The following is a 15,343-nucleotide window of genomic DNA, read 5'->3' on the forward strand; positions in this document are numbered from 1 at the left end:
CAGTCAGGTGAAGAGGAACTAAAAAGCCTCTGATGAAAGTGAAGGAGGAGAGTGAAAAAGTGGGCTTACAGCTCAACATTCAGAAAACTAAGATCATGGCATCCAGTCCCATCACTTCATGGCAAATAGATAGGGAAACAGTGGAAACAGTATCAGACTTTATTTTTTGGGGGCTCCAAAATCACTGCAGATGGTGATTGCAGCCATGAAATTCAAAGACGCTTCATCCTTGGAAGGAAAGTTATGACCAATCTAGATAGCATATTGAAAAGCAGAGACATTATTTTGCCAATGAGGGTCTGTCTAGTCAAGGCTATGGCTTTTCCAGTAGTCATGTATGGATGTGAGAGTTGGACTGTAAAGAAAGCTGAGCACCAAAGAATTGATGCTTTTGAACTGTGGTGTTGGAGAAGACTCTTGAGAGTTCCTTGTACTGCAAGAAGGTCCAACCAGTCCATTCTGAAGGAGATCAGTCCTGGGTGTTCTTTGGAAGGAATGATGCTAAAGCTCAAACTCCAATACTTTGGCCACCTCATGCGAAGAGTTGACTCATGGGAAAAGACCCTGATGCTGGGAGGGATTGAGGGCAGGAGGAGAAGGGGACGACAGAAGATGAGATAGCTGGATGGCATCACCGACTCGATGGACTTGAGTTTGGGTGAACTCTGGGAGTTGGTGATGGACAGGGAGGCCTGGCGTGCTGCAATTTATGGTGTCCCAAAGAGTTGGACACAACTGAGCGACTGAACTGAACTGTGCAAATTTAATAGATGATACAAGACAGATATTCAATATAAGGCAACAAAAAAGGCAGACATGTACCAAACACATATGCAGAAATAACTTAACAATGCAGAATATATTCTTTGTGTTCATATACCAGAGTCAAGATGATATTCGTATTTCACATCACTAGAAACACAAAACTCGGTGTACACTGCATAGTTATAGGATTTGGTGTCAATAAATGGCAGAACACTGGAGCTGTAATTCCCATTACAAATGTTTCTTGTTTTGCTAGAATTTATTACATGCAAAATTTGACAAAAATACCTTAAATTGACTCAAGAAAGAAAAGTACAAAGTACACCATCATATAGCTACCACCTGATATGAACAATGGCTAACATTTTGCAAAATTTAAAAAGAAATAAAGTTCACGTCCCTAATGTTTCCTTGGAGAAGGCAATGGCACCCCACTCCAGTATTCTTGCCTGGAAAATCCCATGGACGGAGGAGCCTGGTAGGCTGCAGTCCACGGGGTTGAGAAGAGTCGGGCACGACTGAGCAACTTCACTTTCACTTTTTACTTTCATGCATTGGAGAAGGAAATGGAAACCCACTCCAGTGTTCTTGCCTGGAGAATCCCAGGGACAGAGGAGCCTAATGTGCTGGCGTCTGTGGGATTGCACAGAGTCGACACGACTGAAGCAACTTAGCAATGTTTCCTTCCTCAAAGGCAATCGCAGCGATGGATTCAGTGTGACTCTAGTTGATGTTTTTAAACCTATAGCACATATCACTTCAGTTCAGTCACTCAGTCGTGTCCGACTCTTTGCAACCCCATGAACCACAGCATGCCAGGCCTGCCTGTCCATCACCAACTCCCGGAGTCTAAGTACCCACAAATAATATATTGTTTTATGCATTTGAAAATGTACATAATGGCACTGAACTGTGTGTGATGCTTCACAATAGATCTGATTAAGGCTGCTAAGACCTCCATTCTATGAATATACTATAACTAGTGTTTCCACCGGAGAAGGCCGTGGCACCCCACTCCAGTACTCTTGCCTGGAAAATCCCACGGACGGAGGAGCCTGGTAGGCTGCAGTCCATGGAGTCGCAAAGAGTCGGACACGATTGAGCAACTTCACTTTCACTTTTCACTTTCATGCACTGGAGAAGGAAATGGCAACTGACTCCAGTGTTCTTGCCTAGAGAGTCCCAGGGATGGTGGAGCCTGGTTGGCTGCCATCTATGGGGTCGCATAGATGGACACAACCACAGATGGACGCTTCAGTCGGACACAACTGAAGCGACTTAGCAGCAGCAGTAGTGTTTCCACTATGTATGGCCAAAAGCACTGCTTCCAACGTTGTACACACCTCGTTATGCATCCTCGTAAGTTCTAGATAAATAGTTATATGTGGAAAAGCTGGGTTCACCGGTGTGCACCGCCTTCAGTTTTACTGTATTTTCTCAAAACATTTTTTATAGTAGTTGTACTGACAGGTGCCTGCTTCCTCCGTATGAGGAATACTAAGTGTCAGACCTCTTCATATTCTGCCAAAAGCTCAGGTATAGGTTTTACAATATGCATTTCCCTGATTACTAGTGAACTTGAGCAACTTTTCATTGGTTTGCTTCTGCCTATTTTCCATTAGGTTATTTTCCTTCCCTTACTTTGCAGGGATTCTATACAGATTCTATATTTGAAACACTTTTTGACTACTGTATGTATGTGCCAAATATGTACTCCTAGTCTATGGTTGTCTTTTACTTTATGCTATCTTTTCACATACAGGAATTTTAATTGTGATACAAATATATCAATCTCTTCAAAGTCTACAATTTTTATGTGTAAGCAATCTTACCTCAAGGTCATAAATATGTTTTAATATTTTCTTCAAAAAGTCTTCAAGTTCCATTTCCCACATTTAGTATTTCAATTCATTTGGAAACTTTGTTTTGATGTGTGCATGTATATGGTAGGAAAGAAAGAAAGAACTTCCCTCTAGAAGGAGAAAAGTGTATTGAATAGTCTACCCTCTCCTCCTTTGTCTGACTCTGTTTCTCATACAAAAGAGTCACGGAGCTTGTCTCTGGCCTGTAACCTCTCCTTACTGCAATCTGTCTAGCTCTGCTTGCCTTTACTTTTAAATATTTGTTCTGTAGACAGCAACATAATTGGTTTTAAAAAAATTTTAGTAAGCTCCAAAAAGACAAATCCCATTTTCTCATCATGTGTTGGTCATAAAATCAAATAACTAACCATTGCCTAAGAGGAACACACAAAAAAATATTTAAAAATAAATTATATGAATGTAATTTAAAATATCTACAAAAATGGAGGTACAATGCCTTTACAGATATAAAATACAATGCATTAACTGTATGGAGGCAGGTTTTAATGAACCATTACAAAATCTTAAATCCAATGTTTGCCTTTTAATATCAATAATCGATTCTACACTTACATACACTTACTGCAGATGATAATAAATATTAATTCAGCTGACTCTCATAACAGCTCTTATCAGGTAGGTACTGCTGTCCTCAATCCTCATTTTTAGATGAAGAAATTGAGGCACTGAGAGATTAAGAAACGAGAATAAAAAAGTGGCAGAAACAGGATCAAAGCCAGGACTCCAAACTCTGTGCTCTTAGCTCTCTACGCTGTACAGTTTTACTTCTTTAACTTATGGTGGCTACTCAAATAGAAATGTTTTACATTTTCACGTGAATTTCAAGTACAGATGTTCCCAGTATGTTTTTTAAACAATTATTTTAATTAGGATGTAACATACCCATTCAGTTCACTTCAGTTGCTCAGTCATGTCCGACTCTTTGCGACCCCATGGACTGCAGCACGCCAGGCCTCCCTGTCCATCACCAACTCCCAGAGTTCATCCAAACTCAAGTCCATCGAGTCGGTGATGCCATCCAGCCATCTCATCCTCTGTCGTCCCCTTCTCCTCCTGCTCCCAGTCCCTCCCAGCATCAGGGTCTTTTCCAATGAGTCAACTCTTCGCATGAGGTGGCCAAAGTATTGGAGTTTGAGCTTTAGCATCAGTCCTTCCAATGAACACCCAGGACTGATCTCCTTTAGGATGGACTGGTTGGACCTCCCTGCAGTCCAAGGGACTCTCAAGAGTCTTCTCCAACATCACAGTTCAAAAGCATCAATTTTTCGGCGGTCTTCAAAAAATAGGCCAAGTTCACTTTCACTTTCAAAAGTATAGGTGGTACACACCGGCACAGACCTACTACGGTTTTATCAGCCACACATGTTTCCACTGTTACTCTTCTACCAAGCTCATATTTCTCTATTTTACTCACATCAATGTGAGAGATCTATCACATAGCTTGCTATAATACAAACACATCAGCTCTAGGACACTCTTCTTGATCCTGTTATAGTTACCTTTTGCTCAATCTTAGTAAATACCATTGCTGTATTCAATTACATCAAGTATTCACTTCTCAGAAATCTGAAGAATTTATTTTTAAAGTAAATTCGACAATTTACATCCAACTTTCTCAGATTTTCCTGTGCAGATTTCCTTAGTTTGTAGAAACTATATGCACATATGGAATTGGAGAGTTACCAGTTTCACATGCTCCACTGAAATGGGGCCAGAACCACTTTAAAAAATTAACTGCAGGTACAAGCTTCCAACAAGATAAATAAGTCTTGGCCACAGCATGGTGGCCATAGTTAACAACATTGTTTTGTGTATTTCAAAGCTGCTCAGAGAGTAGATCACAGAAGTTCTCATCAAAGGAAAAAAACAAACAAAGTGTAGCTATGTGGTGATGGGTGCTAACTAAGCTTACTGTGGTGATCATTTCAAAATACAGACATGTATCAAATCATTCTGCTGGACATCTAAAACTAGTAAAATGTCATGACGATTAGATCTCAAAAAAAAGTTAATGGTAATACCTCCACAAACATTCATATGATAAGGGAGTTGAAGCAGATCAATCCTACCATTGCTGCTGTTGCTAAGTCGCTTCAGTCGTGTCCAACTCTATGAGACCCCACAGACGGCAGCCCACCAGGCTCCGCCGTCCCTGGGACTCTCCAGGCAAGAACACTGGAGTGGGTTGCCATTTCCTTCTCCAGTGCATGAAAGTGAAAAGTGAAAGTGAAGTCGCTCAGTCGTGTCCAACTCCTAGCGACCCCATGGACTTCAGCCTACCAGGCTCCTCCATCCATGGGATTTTGCAGGCAAGAGTACTGGAGTGGGGTGCCATTGCTTTCTCATCAATCCTAAACTAATGCAAATCCCCCAAAAGTCAACCAAAGAGGCATCGTGTTCAAAATATGGCCAAACAGCAGAACACAATTTATTTAAGTATCAACAAGTATGTTTTTAGTATCATTTAGAAACCAATTTTATCATCAACTCTTACAGTACAGATGTGTGTGTTGTGTGTGTTTAGTTAGTTACAGTACATACACATAGAAGCCAATAAACACAACTATCTGAAGGAAAAAATAGGTTATTAATATTTAAGGCCCTTCTCAATCAATATTTACAATTTAGGTATACGCAGACTGTACTTTTAGACCAAGGTAAGTGCTCTTTTCCAGTTAATCATCCTAAAACCATGGGGGTTAAGGTAGTAGGCACAGTTAAAAGCCACCATACAAAAAAAAAAAAAAACAACAAAATGTAGTTTTTGACCTAAATAAACAAAACGAAAACTGAGCCAATCCTGAATTGTTTTTTCCAGCAAAGGTGCTTAAAAAACAAGCAAAGAAACAAAAAAGCAGACAGTGAGGTCATCGCTAAAGCAGAGAGTGTGAATTTAGTTTTTAACATAAAAAGGCCGGTTTGATGATTAATACCCTTATCTTGTTTCCTTTTAAACTATGTACCACAATGGCTTGAAGTGTCATACTGCATTTTTATAACTACCCAAATGGAATCAATTAATTGTGAGCCAGATAACGGCAACCATGTTCCCAGATGATGTTTTAAACAAGGCCAAATATAAAATAAACATTATCTTCTCTTTACCCTCACTTCCTTTTCCTCTTCCTCACTCAGGACGAAGACTCTAAATATGGCCAAATAAGAAAGTTACTGTTTATATTAAAATTTCACTCATACTTAAGCATCACATTAAAATTTTACTTTCTCCACAATTATCACAATCAACAATGATTTTTCTATATCTGAATGCTTACACTATTACCTGTACCACGGAAAACTACTCTATAGACTTTCAGGTGTTAGTCTTGCTTCTCCATTAAGAACATAATATGCTCAAGGATATGCACTAAACTTCTTTGGATTCCTATAATACTGAGCTGCACATAATTTCATAAATTTACTGGTCAATGTAAAATATTGAATATCAACTATACACAAGTCACTGTTCGAGGCAATGAAAATATCTGACTTTCCACAAGAATTAAAAAGTTTGAAGCTGCTGAAAGACATGGGTAAAAAATGAGTCATATAAGAGAGAAATTGCAGTCCATGGGGTCGCTGAGGGTTGGACATGACTGAGTGACTTCACTTTCACTTTTCACTTTCATGCATTGGAGAAGGAAATGGCAACCCACTCCAGTGTTCTTGCCTGGAGAATCCCAGGGACGGGGGAGCCTGGTGGGCTGCTGTCTATGGGGTCGCACAGAGTCGGACACAACTGAAATGACTTAGTAGTAGTAGTAGTATATCAATAACTTCAGATATGAAGATGACACCACCCTTAAGGCAGAAAATGAGAAGAACTAAAGAGCCTCTTGATGAAAGTGAAGGAGGAGAGTGAAAAAATTGGCTTAAAGCTCAACATTCAGAAAACTAAGATCATGGCATCTGGTCCCATCACTTCATGGCAAATAGATGGGGAAACAGTGGCTGACTTTGTTTTTTGGGGCTCCAAAATCACTGCAGATGGTGACTGCAGCCATGAAATTAAAAGACACTTACTCCTTGGAAGGAAAGTTATAACCAACCTAGACAGCATATTAAAAAGCAGAGACATTACTTTGTCAGCTAAGGTCTGTCTAGTCAAGGCTATGGTTTTTCCAGTAGTCATGTATGGATGTGAGAGTTGGACTTTAAAGAAAGCTGAGTGCAGAAGAATTGATGCTTTTGAACTGTGGTGTTGGAGAATTCTCTTGAGAGTCCCTTGGACTGCAAGGAGGTCCAACCAGTCCATCCTAAAGGAAATCAGTCCCGGGTGTTCATTGGAAGGACTGATGTTGAAGCTGAAACTACCAATATTTTGGCCACCTGATGCAAAGAGCTGACTCATTTGAAAAGACTCTGATGTCTGGAAAGATTGAAGGCAGGAGGAGAAGGGGACGACAGAGGATGAGATGGTTAGATGGCATCACCGACTCAATGGACATGAGTTTGAGTGAGCTCCAGGAGTTAGTGATGGACAGGGAGGCCTGGCATGCTGTGGTTCAAGGGGTCGCAAAGAGTTGGACCAGACTGAGCCACTGAACTGAACTGAACTGAATATGGTCCAGACAACAGTAGCAAGTCTCACTCAGCTAAAAGCAGTGAACTTAATATATCAGAAATATTCTCTTGATATTTTGTTAGAAGCCAGAGGAAGCACTAAACCCAATTCCAACCTACCGGGGAGGAACTGCTTTGTTAAAGTGGAAGAGATGGGGACTTTTGGAAGATGGGAATCACAGCACAGGTGATAAAAGAAGGGGACAGAGCACAGTGAACCAAGTGCTCTCTCAGAGCTCTGAGAAAAGACAGGCAGGACAGTGAAAGAGTATTTAAAAAGGAGAGAGATAACTCAAGAAGTCTGCAGGCTTGTAAGTTAAATTATTAAAGTCAGTCATAAATGGCTCCTGATAAGCTGCCTTAAGAACATCTGGAAGCATGATAGCTACAGAATAAAAGAAAATTCATCACTGAAAGGCATGTTACTTGACCACTTACTGTCTCTACAGAGCTGACTCATTCTAGGCAATTTTTCTGATTTTGATTAGACCTTGAAGGCTCAGAGTAGAATATCATTCCTCTACATAAAATACTGTAATTTGTAATTAAGTTGTGCCAAAGGAATTGGCACAACTTTTATCTTGCAATCTAACTGGAAACCAAACTGACTAAACTGGCAAAAATAGAGAGGACAATATATAATTAATGTGTGTCTATATTCAAGCAAGCAATATTGCATGCAAAAGATCAAATTAGTTTATCAAGTGGACCTAGCAGGACCATCACAAGGATGCTACAATTTACCAAACACTGAGACTCCATGAGAGCTCATTTTAAATTCTTCCACTGAAAACATCAAATTTAAAAAGCTATAGTTCTTTTATATGTTTTATACATTTGACTTACTCTTTTAGTCAAGAAAAAAGATAGTATGAAGACTTCTTAAAGTATTTTAGAATTACCACTATACTATTATCTAGGTCAGATAATACAGACTTTGGGGCAAACAATTTAGTAAATCTTACAAAATTAAACTGCTTTTGTGTGTGCTTAGTTGCTCAGTCCTGTCTCTCTGCGACCTCATTAACTGTAGCCACCAGGCTCCTCTGTCCATGGGGATTCTCCAGGCAAAAATACTGGAGTGGGTTGCCGTGTTCTCCTCCAGGGGATCTTCCCAACCCAGGTCTCCTGCACTGCAGTTGGATTCTTAACCATCTGAGCCACCAGGTGAGCCTTTTAGAAATCTTTAAACAAAGAAAACCACTGTTGACTATACATTTATTACTCTGAAGTTTTATGAATTTTCAGATCAGACACACATTAATCAAAAATACATAAAAACAAAAATAATTTAATGTTTTAGATAATCCACACTATCAATGTTTATACTGCTTACAATCAACCAAAAAGTATTCATTGAGTATTATAAAGTAATAATCCAACTAGCAACAATTAACATGGTAGAACTGAATACAGAGGACCCTTATAACCAGCAGTAGTCTGGTCCTAAAGAAAGATTCATCCTCAGAGTTTCTAAAATATAATTTGTATGATCCGAATCTTAGTCAAAATCTTCAAAACATGGTACTAACCATAGATTTACAGACTTATTTTAGCATTTATCTATTTTCTGACTGTATTAAGACATTTAAGTATATTAATATTTTGATATACAATGCATTTGGATTTAAATTATACTAAAGCTTGTGCTATAAGTATCTGCATAATTATAGGAGGAATATTTTAGAAATATTTCTTCTTTTTATGATGCCATCATAGGCCTAAATTTAGAAAGAGAAACTATTAAACTTCTAGAAGAAAATACACAAGAAAATTTTTGCAACTTTAGGATACGCAAATATTTATTTAGGAAACAAAGACCATGAATCATTAAGGGAAAAACACAATTAACTGGACTTAATGAAATGAAAATCTTTTGTTCACAAGACACATTGTTAAAAAATGAAAAGGCAAATCATGCTAGGAGAAAAAACTTGGAAAACACATATTTGCTGGAGGACTTGGGTTCAGAATATATAAAACAACTACAACTCAATAAAAAGCTGTTAACAGACATTGCACAAAAGATATGCAATAGCAGTAGAGACACCCCACAATGGCCAAAAGCTGAAAGAAGGAGCTCAGCATTACTAGCCCTCAAGAAATAAAAACCACAATGAAATACCACCATACTCTCACTGCTGCTGCTGCTGCTAAGTCGCTTCAGTCGTGTCCGACTCTGTGCGACCCCATGGACTGCAGCCCACCAGGCTCCCCCGTCCCTGGGATTCTTCAGGCAAGAACACTGGAGTGGGTTGCCATTTCCTTCTCCAATGCATGAAAGTGAAAAGTGAAAGTGAAGTTGCTCAGTCATGTCCAACTTAGCAACCCCATGGACTGCAGCCTACCAGGCTCCTCGGTCCATGGGGTTTTCCAGGCAAGAGTACTAGAGTGGGGTGCCATTGCCTTCTCCTAGAATGAGTTAAATAAAAAGCCTGAAAATACCAAGGGTTTGGGGGATGTATAGAAATTGAAACTTTCATACACTGGTGATGGAAATTTTAAATGATACAAACACTTTGGAAAACCTGTTTGACAGCTTCTTACAAATTTAAATGTATACTAACTATATGAACCAGCAATTCTATTCCTAGGTATTATCCAAAAGAAATGAAAACATATGTCTCTGTAAAACTTATACAAGCATGTTCATGGCAGCTTTATTCATATAGGCCAAAAATGGGAAAAAAAAAATGTCTAATAACAGATGAATGGAAAAACCAAAAAAGGAATGAACTACTATTACACATCAAAGCATTATTTGAATGAATTTCAAAAACATTATACTGAGGAAAGGAAGCCATACAGAAAAGACTATATGCTCCAAACTGCATTTGTATGAAATTTTTAAACAGGCAAAACTTATCTAAGGAAGTGGTTCTCACTTGGGGAATTTTGCCCTCCCCTTCCTCAGACGGTGCTGGTGACATTTTTTGACTGTCACAACTTGGGGAATGGGGGCTGGGTGGTTGCTTCTGTTATGCAGTGGACACAGAGGCCAGCAACGCTGTTAAACATTCTAGAATGTACAGGACTCTAACACAACAAAGAATTATCAGGCCCAGAATTCCAATAGTGCCTAGGCCCAGGTTGGAAAATTGTTTTCTACTATGGTCAGTGATGGGCTTGAGACACAGAATGCAAATGAAAATGAAGGCGTTCTGGGGATGATAAAAATGTCCTCAGACATTTATTTGTAGTAGTAATTTGTTTTCCAAAATTCACCACGCTGTACACTTCAAATGGGCACATTTTATTGTATGCAATTTTACCTCAAAGTTGATGGTAAAAATTATAGCCTATCAAATAATATAAAGCTACAAAAACAGTTTAATCCATATTTTGCTTTTAAACATATATGCATAGAAAAAAACGGAAAAGGCAAGTACTATTGGTTGGATTATGGATAACTCTGATTTTTTTTCCCCTACTGCTCATCTGTTTTGTATTCACTTGAAAATATATTATGTAATAATGTACTTCTGAGTTATACCCAAAGCAGGTCCAAGTAAACTATGGCAGAGCACAACCGCACACGAATGTTTGGTTATAGCTAAATCCCGACGTATGATCACAAGGCTAAAGTTATTTCAAGAAACTATAAAAATGTATAATGCAAAGGCATTTACAAGTCAACTTTTACTTTAAAACACAGCTATATTTAGAGCCTAAATTATAAATGTAACTATTTCTGTGCAAAAAAGTTTTTAACAGAAATTTTCACTATAAACAGTGATTCCACACAATAAGGTAGGCTGAAAAGATTAATAAATTCTTTTAAATTAAATAAAATAATGTTATAAAGGAATAACTTATTTCATTATATCTATACAGTAGAAAAACATAGCAGATACAATTCAGTTATGTTCAACGACAGGCCAGGGACTATACAAACTGTGAGTAATAAAAAGATGTCCCTCAAGAAGCTGACTATCTAATGGAGAGAAATGATACTGTTAATAAATCAAAATAAAAAGTTAAAGGCTATGGTTGAGGTTTGAAGGTAGTACAGTGAAAAGAAGCCTTGGTAGCATGGGAAGTACTGACAAAGATGAGAGTTGAGCTGGGTCTTGAGGAAGTATTAAGAGCTTATCAGGTGAAAATCATTATTAGACACTTCAAAAACCTTAAAACAAACAAACAAAAGCCAGCTGTCTAACAATTTTGTTACACTGCTCTTTTGTTACATTTTATAGTCTTAAAGGTCAGCAACAGAAAAACCGGTTTCAGGAAAAGGAAGATAATCCTACAGTACTGAGTAAGGAAGTTACACCTGCTGAGAAAACTCCATACTCAAGAGAGAAGACTGCTTTGGATTTACCTTGATGGAAAATGGCACTCTTTGCAGTTTAACTACATCTAACTAAGTTACATCTAAGTTAGGCAACTGTGGTGTTGGAGAAGATTCTTGAGAGTCCATCTCAACCAGATCCAACCAGTCCATCCTAAAGGAAATCAGTCCTGAATATTCACTGGAAGGACTGATGTTGAAGCTGAAACTGCAATACTTTGGCCACCTGATGGGACGAACTGACTCATTAGAAAAGCCCTTGATGCTGGGAAAGATAGAAGGCGGGAGGAGAAGGGGACGACAGAGGCTGAGATGGTTGGATGGCATCACCAACTCAATGGACACGAGTTTGAGCAAGCTCCGGGAGTTGGTGATGGACAGGGAGGTCTGCCGTGCTGCCGTCCATGGGGTCACAAAGAATCAGACATGACTGAGACTGAACTGAACTGAAGTTAGGCTATCTCAGTCTCTAGCACCACTTAAAAGTACTGACAAAAAACCATCAGTTTGGCTACAATTTTAAACCATGTATTTTAACATGTGTGAGCAAATTTCAGTTGGCCTCACATAACACATTGAAAACCTCATACCACTAGTAAGGGAAAATCTAAGATGCCTCTTAAGAAGGATAGGTACTGGGACTCCAATATGCATTCTTGGCAGTACGTTTTAAAGACATGAATACTTATAAATACATGATGAATGACGTAAACGACCTCTCTACACAGTTAACAATGATTACAATGAGGCAGAAAAGTTAATTCCTAAACTTCCAAAGAGAAAAAAGCCTACAAGGTACTGAGACCAGGAGGTAATACTGCAGGGAGAACCTGCCTACTCTGCTCCTTAGACTCCCATAATTCTGGACTCCCACTGAAATTAAGGAACCGAAAGTGAATGAAACTGAGTTTATTTAAACTGAACAAATTTTATGCAGCAGAAGATGCAACTTTTGAGTAATCAACTCTACCCAAAGACAAAGGGTCTTCAAGTGGATCTGGCTTCGGGGAGAGAGCAACAACATTTCCTATTCTTTTCTCTCTTGACTTGGAGTCAAATAATTACTGCGAACAACATAAGGAACACTGTTTCCTGGTAGTGGCGATTCAGGAGATGGGAGAGAATGGAAAAACGATTAAAGCGATAAACCAAGGTTGCAAGGGAGTCTTCTGGTCATGTAGTAGCCATGAACTACATGAAACTCTGGATGTGAACTAGAAACTCTGGATGTTTAATAGATATCGACACCAATAGTGCTGGTGCAAGGCTGTAGGCAGGCAGGGAGAAAACAGTCGCTGCCAGATCCTTTGGCCTCCACTGTAAAAGATCACCGCCCGCCCCCCGCCCCAACCCTCTAGCTGAAACGCTCCCAGTACTCAGCACCAGCCCACAAGCACCCCCTCCCCACAATAACCCCCCACAACCCCAACAGCCCAGCCGGAGGGACAGCGCCGTCGTTCACTTACTGAGCTGTCCCCCACCCGACGTCGTACTCGGCTCCCGACCTCCTGCGCCTCCAAGGCCGGCTGCCCCGGGGACCCCCGGAGCCCCCGTCCCCGGGGGGGTCCCGCTCTGCCTCTCGAAATTGCCAGGGTTGGAGAAGTAGTCGCGCAGCCGAGGGAGCTCACGGCCGCTCTCTAACAGCTCGGTGTGCAGCTCCAAGGCGGTCAGCAGGTACTGATCGCGCAGCAGCTGGGCCGCGATCGCATCAATTGACAGGCGGGCCGGGGTCTCCCCAGAGCCCCCTAGGGCCGCCGCCGCAACCTCCCCGGGGAGCCCCGCTCTGGCACTGCTCCCCAAGGCCACGGGGTCCTGGGGCGACAGCGAGTCCGCAGAGCCCGGGTCTAGGCCGCCCCCGGCACCCAGCCGAAGTCCTGCCCGCCGCTCGTCGGTCGCCGAGACCTCGTCCTCGTCCTCGTCCGAATCGCTGAGGAAAGGGTTCACGCCGCCGCCGCCACCTCCAGGCGCCATCGCCGCCATCTTACACTGTCAGGAGTGTGGGCGCCTCCCTGTCTGGCTCTGACAGGCCGCGGCCTGAGTCCCGGCTCAGCCTCAGCGGTCGCCGCTCGCTTCTGCAGCCCCGGCCTTGCCACGTCCCGTCTCCTCACCTGGAGACCAGGCGCAGGCTTGGAGGCGAATCGTCCGGAGGCTGCAGCGGCAACAGCAGCCACAGCTTCAGCCGCAGCTGCACCAGCAGCCCGGCTCTGCGGGCGTCTTCCTGGTCCCCGGTCTCGCGAGAAATGGCGCGTGACCCGCCCCTCTCCTCTCCCCGCCCCGCCCCGCCCCGCCTGCTCCCCACGCTTGTGAGCAGAGACTGAGGGGCCCCGCGCCCAGCTCAAAGGCAAAGCCCCGCCCCACTCCTTTTTGATTGGTCGCAGAAGGTAGGGGCGGGGATTGGAGGACTGACGCGAGAATTATCGCGAGAGTAGCTTCTGGCCAGGGAAGTGTCAGGGACCTTTCGTGGTTGGGGGGCGGTTGTGACGGTGGCTTAGGAACCTTCTCTTCTGAGCCAGAGGGGAGCTCTGACTCGCAGCCGGGCCCCGCCTTCGCGCTGACGAGGCCTCGTTCCCGAGGTCAGGCCTGACCTGCTCAAGCCCAGGTAGAGTCCGGGAGAAGTGGGGACAGGCGCCGGGCCCCGACACTGGCGCTCACCGGGGTGCACTGCCCTCTCTTCCTTCGCTCCTGCTGTGTGCGCTGCCGGGTACTGATGTTTTCCCTGCAGGGGTGGCCGGTGCCGGGCAGGGCCGGTGGTCGGAAGGGGGTTTGCTTCCTCTTCCTCGCCCTCCCAGCCTCGTGCCTGCGGGCCCCGGGGGCCTGGGTGCGGCACAGGGACAGAGCCAATAGAAAATGCATTGGGGACGTTGGGATCTGCTTGGATCTGGGAATATCCCGATAGTCTCGAATTTGGAGAAGGAAATGGCAACCCAATCCAGTACTCTTGCCTAGAGAATCCCATGGAGGGAGGAGCCTGGTAGGCTATAGTCCATGGGGTCGCAAAGAGTCGGACACGACTGAGCGACTTCACTTCACTTCACTCTACTTCGGTAACAAACTATTAGGAGCGCAGCAAGCACTTGTGATTTAATGCACAGCTTGCACATTCCTTCCAATGAACACCCAGGACTGATCTCCTTTAAGATGGACTGGTTGGATGTCCTTGCAGTCCAGGGGACTCTCAAGAGTCTTCTCCAACACCACAGTTCAAAAGCATCAATTCTTTGGTGCTCAGCTTTCTTCACAGTCCAACTCTCACATGCATACATGACCACTGGAAAAACCATAGCTTTGACTAGATGGACCTTTGTTGAAAAAGTAATATCTCGGCTCTTCAATATGCTGTCTAGGTTGGTCATAACTTTCCTTCCAAGGAGTAAGCATCTTTTAATTTCATGGCTGCAATCACCATCTGCAGTGATTTTTAAGCCCCCCAAAATAAAGTCTGACACTGTTTCCACTGTTTCCCCATCTATTTGCCATGAAGTGATGGGACCAGATGCCATGATCTTAGTTTTCTGAATGTTGAGCTTTAAGCCAACTTTTTCACTCTCCTCTTTCACCTTCATCAACAGGCTTTTTAGTTCCTCTTCACTTTCTGCCATAAGGATGGTGTCATCTGCATATCTGAGGTTATCGATATTTCTCCCGGCAATCTTGATTCCAGCTTGTGCTTCTTCCAGCCCAGCATTTCTCATGATGTACTCTGCATAGAAGTTAAATAAGCAGGGTGACAACATACAGCCTTGACGTACTCCTTTTCCTATTTGGAACCAGTCTGTTGTTCCATGTCCAGTTCTAAGTGTTGCTTCCTGACCTGCATATAGGTTTCTCAAGAGGCAGATCA

At 42.3% G+C, this 15,343-nt stretch overlaps 2 protein-coding genes across 9 annotated transcripts in view; one reads left to right on the forward strand and one right to left on the reverse strand.

Moving 5' to 3' along the window:
• Positions 1-13,728, reverse strand: part of KIAA1468 (KIAA1468 ortholog) — a 113,830-nt gene extending 100,102 nt beyond the window's left edge. For all 5 annotated transcript variants that reach the window (XR_826569.1, XM_010854745.1, XM_010854744.1 and 2 more), the window contains exon 1: positions 12,969-13,728. Coding sequence is in view for 4 of the 5 variants with exons in the window: in XM_010854745.1 (XP_010853047.1) it covers positions 12,969-13,482 (514 nt within the window). In the remaining variant the exon portion in view is untranslated. The remainder of the gene's footprint in view (positions 1-12,968) is intronic.
• A 228-nt stretch (positions 13,729-13,956) lies between these two features.
• The window catches only part of PIGN (phosphatidylinositol glycan anchor biosynthesis, class N), a 106,540-nt gene continuing 105,153 nt past the window's right edge, over positions 13,957-15,343 (forward strand). For all 4 annotated transcript variants that reach the window (XM_010854749.1, XM_010854750.1, XM_010854751.1 and 1 more), the window contains exon 1: positions 13,957-14,101. The gene's annotated coding sequence lies outside the window, so the exon portion shown is untranslated. The remainder of the gene's footprint in view (positions 14,102-15,343) is intronic.

This window comes from Bison bison, unplaced genomic scaffold (genome assembly GCF_000754665.1).
Source record: "Bison bison bison isolate TAMUID 2011002044 unplaced genomic scaffold, Bison_UMD1.0 scf7180017864349, whole genome shotgun sequence".
NCBI classification, from domain to species: domain Eukaryota; kingdom Metazoa; phylum Chordata; class Mammalia; order Artiodactyla; family Bovidae; genus Bison; species Bison bison.